General features: G+C 42.1%; 1 protein-coding gene across 1 annotated transcript in view; it reads right to left on the minus strand.

The window, feature by feature from the left end:
* Window positions 1–1,479: 1,479 nt before the first annotated feature.
* The window catches only part of FGF9 (fibroblast growth factor 9), a 28,216-nt gene continuing 16,086 nt past the window's right edge, over window positions 1,480–13,609 (minus strand). Inside the window, exon 4 of the mRNA XM_074160355.1 lies at window positions 1,480–1,725. Within this exon, the coding sequence (XP_074016456.1) occupies window positions 1,480–1,725 (246 nt within the window). The remainder of the gene's footprint in view (window positions 1,726–13,609) is intronic.

The raw sequence follows: 13,609 nt of genomic DNA on the forward strand, positions 1-13,609 counted from the left end.
CTGTCCCCCTCATGGTCATTATTGATAGAGATTTATTAGTTTCATTTTGCAAGTTTTGCTTTAGGAAGGGTGCTAATATCATGTATTATGACAGTTCACACTGAAAGCAATTTTCCATAAAAGATGTTACAATGACCCCTATGGAACTTGCATATTTTCATAGTAGATAGTCAAGTGCACAAATAAACATGTTTACAAGAGTGATCCTGTTAACCTGGTTCTTGCCCTCTGAAACCATTATGTGCTATTTGTGGAATTGTAAAATTAGTACAATTGTTGATATTACTTATGTTGTTTCTGGCATTCTGCTTTAGGAAAAAAAAATTTAAAAAGCATATTTATCATTTAGCTTTGGTATAATCTGCAATAGGTTTTAACAAGTAGAATATATTCCAACCCCTATATTTTCCACAGCTGTGAAGTTTACAACGATGTAAGAAGTCACTTTATCAGAGAGGAAATATTACAGACACAGAAAAAAAGTTGAAGACCCAGTTTTCTCTTTAATCCTCTGGGGGTAAGCTATGAAACAAGCAGTCAGAAGAGTGAGGACTCAGTGTCATGAGTGGTGTGCATACTTGTACAATAAAACGGGCACAAAAGAGATTGTCGCCTTTAGTACATGAGGGTCACTAGAATTTATTATTATTACCTTTTTATTGTTTTGTTTTTTTTATCCATGCACCTTTATATTTACTTGCATGAATTTACCACAGGTTCATAGTGGCCTTTGCCATTTTAATGCTTACAGAGCCTAAAGCTTCCAAAATGCCTATCTGGCCTGTACATATTTCATTAAAAATAAACTCTATATAATAAATAAATATATAAAATAAATAAAATGTTGCCTTTGGAATTTCTATAAATAAATTTAACTTTTTATTTTTATTTTTTTACTAAGAGGTCTTTGCTTTAAACTCAGTGGGGTGAGACCCAGAGAGCGATTAACTGAAAAGTCTCTTGTTTAAGTAAGACTGCACCCTCCATGCCTTTGTAAATGCAGCGTACACTTGAGCAGGCCACCAGCCAAAAATCCTGATGAATCAAAGTATGGCAGCTATGCTGATATATGACGAAGTACAACTGATCAAAAATTTAAAAGCGTGTCTATTCCCCAGCATGCATCAGGCCTTCCTCCTCCTCCTCCTCCTCCTCCTCCTCCTCCCCTTGGCTCCTCTCTCTCGCGCTCTCACTCCCATTCATCCTCTCCCTTTCTCTCTCTCTCTCGCACTCACTCTCTCGCGCTCCCTCTCGTACTAAATCAAGCGAGTGGGCATAGGCTCTCCTCCAGGAGGACAAACCTTTAAGTGCAGAACAAAATCAGCATGTTCCATCCAAGCCTCCATCATACATTATGCATGCGACAAAGTTTGGCAACAGTGGAGCTGATGTGATGACACAGCTAATCAATAAGAACCCACCGCATGAAACCTTTATAGTGGTTACTTTTTAAGGGCTCAAGTGAAGGAATTGTCTTTGTCAACTTTGGCTTAAAATATCCTTATATAGTTCCGGTACTTTCTCAGGGTCCACTGGTCTAGGTAAAAAATGTGTAAATTTTTGATGCCGTTTAGTCCTAGTCCCTTCTCTTGGAGTCCCATCTTTATTTAACGCAACATAGTATCGTCTTCCAGTGTCCACATGTTTATATAGATTTGATGAATATGTGTTATACCAGTTCTCTTCAAACTGCTCTCTGAATACACACTCCTGGGTTAATTTTTCCTACGGAAAGAAAAGAAAAAACTGTAAGAAGGTAGATAGACACGAAAATAATTTTTAAAATATTTTATAGTTTATATTATATATAATAAATAATTGTAAACATTTTTTAAAATAATTACTATTTTCAGGGCTTGAAATCAGTACCTCCTTTCTCAATTTGCAAAATGAACCATTTCAATACATAGAATCATAGAATCATAGAATGGCTAGAGTTGGAAGGGACCTTAAAGATCATCGAGTTCCAACCCCCCTGCCATGGGCAGGGACACCTCCCACTAGACCAGGTTGCTCAAAGCCCCATCCAGCCTGGCCTTAAACACTTCCAGGGATGGGGCATCCACAACTTCCCTGGGCAACCTGTTCCAGTGCTTCACCACCCTCACAGGAAAGAATTTCTTCCTAATATCTAATCTAAATTTCCCCTCTTCCAATTTAAAACCATTACCCCTTGTCCTGTCACTACATCTCCTGACAAAGAGTCCCTCTCCAGCTCTCCCGTAGGCTCCCTTCAGATATTGGAAGGCTGCTATGAGGTGTCCCCGGAGCCTTCTCTTCTCCAGGCTGAACAACCCCAGCTCTCTCAGCCTGTCTTCATAGGAGAGATCCTCCAACCCTCTGATCATCTTCGTGGCCCTCCGCTGGACCCTTTCCAACAGATCCGTGTCCTTCCTGTGTTGAGGACTCCAAAGCTGGACACAGTACTCCAGGTGGGGTCTCACAAGCACAGAGTAGAGGGGTAGAATCACCTCCCGTGACCTGCTGGCCACACTTCTCTTGATGCAGCCCAGGATGTGGTTGGCTTTCTGGGCTGCCAGTGCGCACTGCCGGCTCATGTTGAGCTTCTCATCCACCAACAACCCCAAGTCCTTTTCCTCAGGGCTGCTCTCCAGCCATTCTCCACCCAACCTGTATTTGTGCCTGGGATCGCCACATCCCAGGTGCAGGACCCTGCACTTGGCCTGATTGAACTTCATTAAGTTTGCACAAACCCAGCTCTCAAGCCTGTCAAGGTCCCTCTGGATGGCATCCCTTCCCTCCAGCATGTCGACCGCACCACCGAGCTTGGTGTCATCAGCAAACTTGCTGAGGGTGCACTCTATCCCACTGTCCATGTCTCCAACAAATAATGTTGAACAGCACTGGTCCCAGTACCAACCCCTGAGGAACTCCACTCGTCACTGGCCGCCAATTGGACATTGAACCATTGACCACAACCCTTTGAGTGCGGCCATTCAGCCAGTTCCTTATCCACCAAGTGGTCCATCCATCGAACCCATGACTTTCCAATTTTGAGACCAGGATGTTGTGCGGGACAGTGTCAATACTCCCAATTTTAGCTAAGTAAATGTATTGCTGGGTATTTCATGAAGCAGTCACAAGGGTGGATAACTCTATGTGAAGCCAAAATGATTCTCCAAAAGCCTTGTTGCCCAAATCAAAAGAGCAATGGGGCTTGGAGCAACCTGGACGCAGAAGGTGTCCCTGCCCTTGGTAGAGGGGTTGGAACTAGATGATCCTTGAGGTCCCTTCCAACCCAAACCATTCTATGATTCCAAAACTAAAAAGAGATGTTTTAATTTCTGATCATTCCCAAGCAGCTCACAAGATATTACTGGACTTATATAGCTAATTCAAACCAATAGACATAAATAAAGAAAACTAGAACTGGTTTGCGGGGCTGTAATACAATTTAGGGCCTTAAAATCTCTATGTCTTTTCATTGCATGGAAAACTCGATTTATTTCACTAATTAAAAAAGATACCATTTACTACCCTTCATTTGGTTCATATATTCACAGAACTACAACCCAAGACAGCATCAAGCAGGAGCATAAACCCCATGTGCTGAGATGAACTTAGGCGAGGAAACTCCTCCAGGCTTGCTTTACTAGCATTGTCCTTGTGTCTTGTCCTACTGACAGAACCCACTGAAGAATGATAGAATCATAGAATGTGTTGGGTTGGAAGGGACCTTTAAAGGTCATCTAGTCCAACCCCTCTGCAATGAGCAGGGACATCTTCAACTAGATCAGATTGCTGAGTCCCATCCAACCCGACTTGAATGTTTCCAGGAATGGGGTATCTACCACCTCTCTGAGCAACGCGTTCCAGTGTTTCACCACCCTGACTGTAAAAAATTTCTTCCTTGCATCCAGCCTAAATCTTCCCTTTTTTAGTTTAAAGACATTAAAGACATCAACCCTTCATCAGATTCCCCTGCCACAGACTCCCACTCCTTCCAGTTCACACACTTACTCAGTCTGTGTGTACTTCTCTACATCATTTTGGTCTAAATAGATGCAGTTTGCTTAAAAAGCAGCCACCTGGTAATCAGATTCATTTTAGGAAGGACTCATACAAGTGACCGAGCAAGAAGACTGGAAAAGAGGTGGTGAGCTCTAGCATGGGAGAGCTGATGGAAAGCTGGGAAAAATAAGTCTTTGCAGCTGGCACAAAAAAAAATTATAATGATAATTTAATACATTTTTTCACAACAAGAGTTCTCAATTGAATAGCACATCAACCAAACTCAGCTTCTAAGTGAGAATAATTTTCTAATTATTGCAAAGCTGCACACAACACAGACTTCTGCGCATGTGTTCTACAGACATTAAATCTCAAAACAGTCCTTTTAGATAGAGACACAGAGAAGGGAAAACGGAGACCAAGGCTCAAATGCAGCACAGCATTTACGGCACCTAAGCCATAAATGTGTGCCTGAACACAACTAAGGAGCCACATCTCAAGCTCCAGTGCCTCCAAGAAGCCACCATCCATGGCTTAATCCAGGAGCTTCCCAAAACCCACCACCACCAAAGCCTGCACCTTGCCCTGGGGTTGCAGGTGCCTTTGGGGCCACCTCTGCTGCTCAGGACTCAGCTCACAGCCCTTTCCCAAAACAACGTGCTTCAACCCACATGTTTTGCTGCTACTTTGCATGGCAAGCTCCCGGGGTAGAGCTCTGTAGCCCTCGGGGGTTGGGGACCAGCCAGAACCAAGGAGCCCAACACATCTTACAGGAGTCACACAGGAACCATCCCATGTGGGGAAAGCAACCCCTGCGGCAAGTGGGGAGAGCAAGCCAGCACCCCTCTGCACCCCTACGAACTCAGTACTGGGCTGCAAAACCAGGGTGCTCCTCAGTGATTAAAAGTTTGGGATTTAGAAGTTTCTTCTAAATTCAACCTCTGGCAACACCAGTAGGCAAGAAAGGCAGCAAGTAAGCAGCTCCTGACTTCCCCTTTGATGGGCATTGGGAACCTCATCACCCCTCAGGAAGGAGAAATCCCCAACAGGTCCAGGTTTCAGATGTTTTAAACACTTGAGTATTCACTACGGCAGCAGCCACGTCCCTCTGTGGACCTGGGTGGCTGTGGCTTGCACAGTGGCAGGAGGAGCCTGTGGCGGAGGAGAAACAGCAGTCCCATCTCTGGCACCCTCTCCTGCAGTTCGACCAGGGGACTTCCCTCCCTGTGGGTCCAGCTGAGCCATGCCTGCAGAAACACGAGCACGTGCGCAGGACAGCTGTATATAACAATTTACTTTAGAGGCGTTTCTGACTATAACATTTTTGAGGTGCGAGGTAGCTCAAACACAGCAACACTGCACACGTTACAGGGAAAAGAAGAACAAATCTGTTTACAGTAAATCCTTACCTATGGGCCAGATCCTGCAACCTCCTATAGATAATCGCCTCTATGACCTTTCATAGCTAGAAACAGCAGCAGCAGCAAATATTACTGGACCTCAGCAGCAGCTGAAAGTTACACACCTTGCAGTAGCCCCCTTGTACAGCCTCAGTGTACAAACTATTATAAAAACTATTCAGCTGCTATAAAGATTGTCTTTAAGTACAGCTTTCATTAGTGTTTTATTTTGCATGAGGCTTAAAATCACTTTGCTTTAAGGCAGAAGCAGATGCTAAGGGGTATTATATGCTGGGCCTATAGGTCCATGGGGAAAGAGAAACTAATTCAAATTGTTTTCCTGCTCTCAGAAGGCAATAGGATCACATGACAAGCACTGCAGAAGCACTCCCTGCTAAAAATAGCAACATTTTAGGAAGATATTTCAGTCCTGTCTTGAATCCATTAATTATTCACTTCATCTGCATTTTTTTTAGCATCATCATAAATTTCTAACTTTGCAAGAACAGTACTTCCCCATGCCCTGAAGGAGAAATTTTAAAATAGTCTCTCTTTATCTGGCAGGTTTGATGGATCATGACAGTGCTGTGGTACACTTAACTAGCAGACCCTGAATCAGGGCGTTTGCAATGTAATGCGCTCTGGAGGAGTTCAATGGATTTCAAGCTTACAAATTCAATCTTTATTTTACGAGCTTATCCTGTTTTTAGTTCTCATCCTCTTACAACACAGCTACATCTCTTTTGTCCTTCAGCAAAATTCTCAGAAATTCATGTATAGACAGTGGGCAAACACTTCAATATGAACGTGACAGAGCAATCAGGATGCAGGTTCAGATATGTAAGGGGCACTAACAATCACACTTTCAGACAAGTGAAATAATTTCTTTATAAATTCATCAAACCGTTTCCTTCTAGGACACCTAGAAATTCTGGTTGTAGTCAAAGACCCCTGGAGTAAATTGGTGTCAGTGACTTTGGATAAGGCCCTTTAAATAATGTGGGTACCAAAATCCCAGCATATTCTTCTGCCCATGCCCTGGGAGATCCTTACAATTGTGGCTCATGTAGTACCACAACAGACAGAAAACAATATCCTCTAGGATAGTCATCTATGTAGAATCATAGAATCACAGAATAATTCAGATTGGAAAAGACCTTTAAGATCCCCGAGTCCAACCATTAACCTAACACTGCCAAGTCCACGACTAAACCACGTACTACCACAACACTACTTAACACTAGCTGACACTCATGTTTTGAGCACACGTGCCTTTATTTAAGCCAGAAATGAGCATAATACAGGGGTGAGGCTGGTCCATTCTGCCAACAAGCACCTTCTTGCCTCACCAGCTCAGGATGGGAAAGTCTTGCTGAAAGCCAACTCTCCCAGTGTGGGAATGAGACGGTGTTTCATGATCTCAAGTGGCTTACATTTCCCCTTCTGGCTATGACTTCTAGAAAGTCCCTGTATGCACAATTGAAAAGCAAGATACAGCCCTAGAATACAGCATTTTTTGCATACTTTTATTCTAGCAACTGACTTCACTATCATTTTTCCAGTGCCAATATTTCCTTGCACCATACTTAATGTCACTAGACATCTCTGTCAACAGCTGACACAAATACCAAACATACCCAAGTGGAACAGCTATGGAAAGTAACCTGCATTCCTGTGAAAGGGGAGGCTGCCTGCCTTAATCAAATCATTAAATTCAGGGGCCAAATAAGGAGGTGACCTGAAAATTATATAAATTAGATGTTGCACCACATACCACATGTTTTCTATGAGGACTGTCTGTGGAGTATTCCACTAGAAAGTGATTGATTCTCATTTTACTATGTTTCCACACATTACCTGGGGGGTTTTTAACCTGTTATTTAACTTGGAACATACAAATAATTGAATTGTGCAAAGATGCACATATCACAAGGGTGGAAACCCAAGGCAGATTTAAATCAGATCTCTGCTAATGCTGGTTACTGTTAGCAAGCCCAGAATCCCTTTCCTTTTCTACATTCTCCACCACCTATCCAGGGAGAAAAATAATTATGTTATCCTATTCCAAGTAGATCGATTAAAAGTGAGATTGTAAATTAATAAAGTAGATAGTTACAGCCATCACAACGAAAAATTTTCCAACTGGTTTAAAAATAGATATCCCTGTTAAGCAGCTAATTGGAAATAAGTAGAAATAGGCAAAATAGATGCACGCTGCCCAGAGAATGGTTTCGTGACTCTAAAGAAGGGTGAGACATTTGTGCTGCCTAGTAGTTGAAAGCACGATACAGGTCCTGTATAAAGCCCATCAATATTCTTTTTTTCTTTTAAATAACCTTACAGAGCTAAAACTCCCAACTTATTTTGTAACCTGACCATCATTACTAAAATCACAACAAATACAATTCATGTCTATTCTATGCCACGCATAGTTTTCCCTTTTGCAAACTGCTACACTGATTCAATAGAGATGCTTCACAAGAAAAAAACTAATCCAGAAGTCCAAACAACTATTAACAAGAAGTATATCCGATGTAGTCAGCACTTCCTACCCACTTGCTGCACATTATCACTATGTTAGTCCACCCTGTCTTAATAAAATCATGTTTAAATACATAGTCTCTTAAATAAATTCATGCAAATCCCTCATTATGGCTACATGACGTTAATAAAAACTATATATGTAGTGAAGAGAAAAAACAAACAAAAAAAAACCACTATTCTTTTCCAAAGTGGTTTTCTTTGCTGTTCTGCCTACAAACATGCACATTTTACATGCAGTTGGCCCTTCCCGTGCTGTAATGCAAACAGCCTCTGGAACATACTATGTTCAGCTAATAATTAACAGTCATCCGGAGTTATCATAAATAAAGGTGTAGTTTAGCATTCACTGTGGTGTTGTCTGATCTCCCATACTAAGCCTGTTTGTCTGTGGCTGGGCAGACAACCTCCAGCCACAACAAGAAGCCGAACACCGGTGTCGGTGTCCAAGCAGTGCCATTTTCCTTTCCAAGTTAGACGGCAATGCGTGGCAAGCCCTGCACAACAAGTATCTGACTTGGTGAATGTCACAGAGTTTTCTTTGAAGAGTTTCTCCAAGCAGTGGGTTTTTTTTTTCAGAATGCTTTGTTTAATAATTTGACAGAACATGGGAAAAAAGAAGAGGAGGAAAAAAAAAAAAAAAAGTCAGCCAAAAGGACTAGCTGATTGGGTTTTTGTCTTTGTGTCAGTGAAAATCCATGAGCACTGCAGAAAGACAGCAGGAAACCCTTCAGGGCCAGAAGAGAGACCAAGCAAATAGCCAGGAACCCACGCTGCCACCCACGCTGCCACTCACATGCATTTCATATTCCATGGCACTTTTTATAAGAGGAGGGAAATTAGGCAAGGTGTCCTGGCAAAAACACAGTTAGGCAATTGCATTTTCCCTACTTGAGGTCACCTTGTACTTTCACAGAGAAGAAATATTCATCTTAGTTTCTCCTCCTAAACTTCTAATTAATTTGTATAAAGTTTTTATTATATATAAATCCCCACTTGCCAAAAAAACACCAAACCAACCTGTGACTGTTCTGTACTGCTGCCATGGAGCCGTTATGAGAGTGCTTAAAGACTAATATCTTTCATACAAAAAGCCTGTTAAGTTCCCAAGGCCTGGCAGAACCTGGTCCCCTTGGGAGCATTATCACCAAAAGCCACAATAGCTACACAGAGACACTGTGGTGCTTCCACGTCCCGATGAAGGCAACAGAAAAGCAAAGCTTCCTGAACAAAGCAAGCAGACTCCAGCATCAACAATAAAATCCCCAGAGGCTGTCAGTGCAGCAAGGATTTCATTGCTTCACCCTTTTGCCCCTCTTTGCCCCTCTTTTCCCACTCCCATGCCCTCCACCCCATCATGGACTTCCTCTGGAGGCACCATACCGAGATTCCGCACTATGCTATCCCAGGGTTGTTTACAGAGTTCTTCTGACATGAGCCACAGGAGGATGAGATGCCAATTAGGCCTCCATCCATTTTTTGCCACTGCCAAATCCACAGCTCTTGCTTTTACTGATATCCACTCCTTTGAGATTTCAAGTTTGCAGCATCTGTCAAGCTTTAAGCATGCCCTCCCTGGACATGAAATCATTATAGGAAGCGCAACCCCACTGTGCCTGAGCTCGCATCTGCCGGCACAGGCTGCCTACCAGCAGCCATACTTATGTCCATAAAGGTTTGATTTAGATCTGCCCAGCCAAGTGCATTAGATGAAAACTCATTTTCACCTAAACACCCAGGGTCTGCTTGTGCTGCTGTTGGAAGTCACGACAAAGCTCCAGGGACAGGCCTCTGGCCACATAAGCTGTCACGGTGCCATTTCCCTGGAAGCTGAAGAGCTTCCTTCTCCATGCCACAATGGAGCAGGACCCTGAGGAAGTCAACTCTTAAAAAACAAACAAGCAAAAAGCAGGTGTGCTCCCCTTCTTTCCGCGCCAGCAGGACTGGGCCCATACTGTGCCATTTACTAGTCACACTTCTGACCTCTATTTTATTTTTGGTTTCCCTGGCACAATCAAGAACTGCAGTCATCAACGTTATCTAAGCATCTAATTCATAACGCTTGGCTGAACCCTTCCAAGAATCAGAAAGCAAGGTGGTATGCAATCTGATACGGGGGCCGGAGCCAATTTTTAAAGAAGACAGGAGAAAAGTTCCCATCAGCTTAAATGGAACTTGGATCAGGCTTGCAATGACAAAAAGGCAACAAATATTTTAAGGCACTAAAAGAACCATTTCAGGCACGCTCAGATTTACTGAAAGCTGTAACTTGACCCACCCCAGCTCCCCACTCCACAAAATCTCTTCTATCAAAGACAACGTGTATGTCAAACCAGGGCTGCTATCCTACAGCTACACACACACTCTTCAGCCTGAAACACTGTTTTTTAAAATACAACTAAGATAGAGTACAGCATCAAAGCGTTTTGTCAGTATTCTTTACTTTGTTTTGTGGTTCTCTAAGCACAGGATGCTGGGTTAAAGGAAAGATAGCCCTCATTCAGCAGAAAATGCTGCCTTTTGCAGGAGCAGCAAAACTCATACACTGAAAGACATTGTAAAGTGGGTGATAAAAAGTACTTAATCTGTATGAGTCTCTACACTCAGTGAGTACCCCCCAAACTGGATTTATCCATCATTAGAGAACATCTTATCCCTCAGCTACAAGGTGTCATCATAAAAACAGCAGAATGCTCAGGGCCCTTCATAAAACACTTTGCCACAGGGACCAAATAATTATAATACATATGTAATGATTAAAATGTACGCTATAAAAGTAGTTCATGTTTTATTCTTTCAGCAAGATGATTTGGTCAAGGACTGATGAACAAAAGCCTGTCTCTATATTTTGTAATTGATTTTATGTAAAGCTACCTGCTAGTTACTAGCTCAGAGGACAGGGACATTACTGACCATGTTGTCATTCTGGGTGGGGGTCTCCAAACAAACAAAACACCACAGGCTATCACATTTTGGAAAGATACAGCCCTCCTCACTGAAATGCCAAACATCCACTTGGGTCTTGGAAACCAATAAATTTTCCAAAGAAACTTTAAAATCTACTGTGCTTTGGCGAGCAGTACAGCAAAGGGCTGATGGTAGTCTAATGTCTTTACCCAGCAGGACTCAATTGCATATTCAGTTTAAGTTGTTCAAAAATTAGGCCTTCTAATTTCCCACCTCTTTTGGTCACAAAGGAAGGCTATCATTTCAAAGAGCTGCTGCTGAAGCAAAGATGTCATGTTTTCCCTTTCAGTCAGCAGTGCTCCTCTGTTGGGAAACATTCTTCATAAGCAGTCTCTCCAGAGATGACTCTACGGACACTTCCCCCGTTCCTTTTCTTAGAGGCAATTCCACCATAAAGTAATGGATTTAGATACACAATTTTTAGTATTTCACTTTCTGAGTAGGACAAAAAAGATTTCCCTAAGATTCCTCAGAAAATCCACATATCTTTGGTGCTGACATGTTTTATTTATATGCCCTGACTTAGGTGTTCAGTGATACAGCTGACCCAGTCTTTGGAAAACACTGAAGGAAGTTGGGTGGCTCTACTCCTCCACGAGCCCCCTACTCCTAACACACACACACATCAGGGGAGCCTGTCTTTCAGTGGGTAAAACTTTAGCCATGCAGTTAATTTCAGCTTTGACGAAAGAAGTTGTCAATCTGCCTGAAAAAAAAGATAGATATATAATAACAGCTTCAACGGAATTGGTGATTGAAGAGCTCAAAGACCAGGCAGTTGGTCCACCAGGTACCAGCTGCACATGGACCTTCCAAAGAGTTCAGATTTTTTAAGTATAAAGGGGAAAAAAAAGCCTGATTATTTGCGTTAAGCTTTACAATATTTGTGTTTTCTAAAATGACTCAAAGGATTTTCCTGAAGTCTTCCCCAATAAGTTTTCTGTTCTGAGTCCAAATTATGCACTAGATGCTGTCCTAAAGAAGATATCAGCAGACAAAAATTCCCTTGCTATTCAAAGGCAATAAACATTTACATGTTAAAAGACTATCTTTAGATTGCAGACTCTTACAAGCAGGAACCCTGTCTAGATTTAGGTTTTTAAAATGATGAATACAGTAGAGCTCTTATCTTGATTAGGGTCTGCTGACACAACCATAAAATTAATAGGTGGTTTTACAGGAGCAGGTCCAATCCTGCTTCCATTAAAGTCAATGCTGTTTCAACCATAATAGAATGAAGTCAAAATTTCTCCTGAGTCACAGTTACAGTGTCTCTATAATTGCATTGAATTCAAAGTGTAAAGTTTAGCAGGTTAAAGATGCACATTCTGGACCAGACCTCAAAAGCATGCAGCACCCACACTAGAAGCCAAGTTTTTCCTCAGCAACAGTCGGGGAACACAGATATAAAATCTGATCTTCAAACCAGAAGTAACAGCAGAGGTCTGCCTTTATGAAAGGAATGAAAAAGAAACCAAAGGATTTTATAAAAGGGAAAAAATGGATTTGCACTGTAACAAGATATTTCTTAAGCTTTTTGAATGTGACACAAATGAACTGCATTACTGCACATCACCAAATCAGCCTGAGCACATTCAAACTGCAGAGCAAATCTCAACCTAGACAAAATCCCTAATGAAGTCCCCGCAGGGCAAACTTTTTCTTCTCTGTCTTTGTGAAAATGATGAATGGTAAAGTAGGAAAGAGTGCCACATTCACATCCCACTGGCTCCTGAGTCAGAAACAGAGCACATAAGATCTTTATCTGATGCAGCAAATAATCCCCAAGCATATCTCTGTATGTCACTGCTGATGATGCTCTTTTAGCATGTCACTTCAACATACTATTCTCAGATCAACTGAAGACGCTGAACCTTTTCACACCTCCGTATCGTTAACACGGCTAGCTCCAGAAACATTCAGGGCTGCAGCATCTGGGGAGCTACACAACTGCAAAGAAGTGAATCTGAAGACATTCAAACCAAACATGCTCCACATTTGCTCGCTGAGTAGGATTCAGGTTTAGGACACAGCGATGCCACTGTAACAACCACCCACTGTCGACAATGCTGTACTCAACCCCTCTCCCATCCCACACTGCAGCTGACTCCCCCACTGAGCATGATTGCTTGCCCAAACAGGCAACAAGCTAGTTCAGGGAGCTAAACTGGCAGAGAAGCAACCCTACAAAAAAAAAAAAAAAAAAAAAAAAAAAAAAAGGCAAGCTTTATTCCATAGGTTTAGATTCCTGAATTAGCCTCCTGACAGGTGAGATGAGTGCTGGTGTTGGAGCAAGGAAGGAAGCAGAAGCACACAGCAGAGGCAGGGAACTAAGACTGCCCTCTCTGGGAGGAGGTTTCTGCAAGGTGTTACATCACCTTGGCTGTCTCCTCAAGCAGCCTAACCTCTTGTTTTTCTAAGAATAGAAAATTCCACACATCTTTAATTAGGGTAAAGTAAACCATAAAACAAAGGCTCAAGCAAGATCTTGCTTTACCAAAGTTTAGCCTTATATATAGAGATATATATATGTATATATAAAATTTATGTTGGAAATATTCTAACACTTTCCTGTCCTGAGCATGTAGTGAGAATCCAGGTTCAGCACAGAATCACAGAGACCAAGGTAAGGAGATCACTGAGGTTTTTTTCTCTTATGAAATTATCCATAGACCTAGTAAGCATCTGGAATGAAATCCTCTGAGGAAAATCAAAGACACGAGGAACAG

This window comes from Numenius arquata, chromosome 1 (assembly GCF_964106895.1).
Source record: "Numenius arquata chromosome 1, bNumArq3.hap1.1, whole genome shotgun sequence".
Taxonomy (NCBI): domain Eukaryota; kingdom Metazoa; phylum Chordata; class Aves; order Charadriiformes; family Scolopacidae; genus Numenius; species Numenius arquata.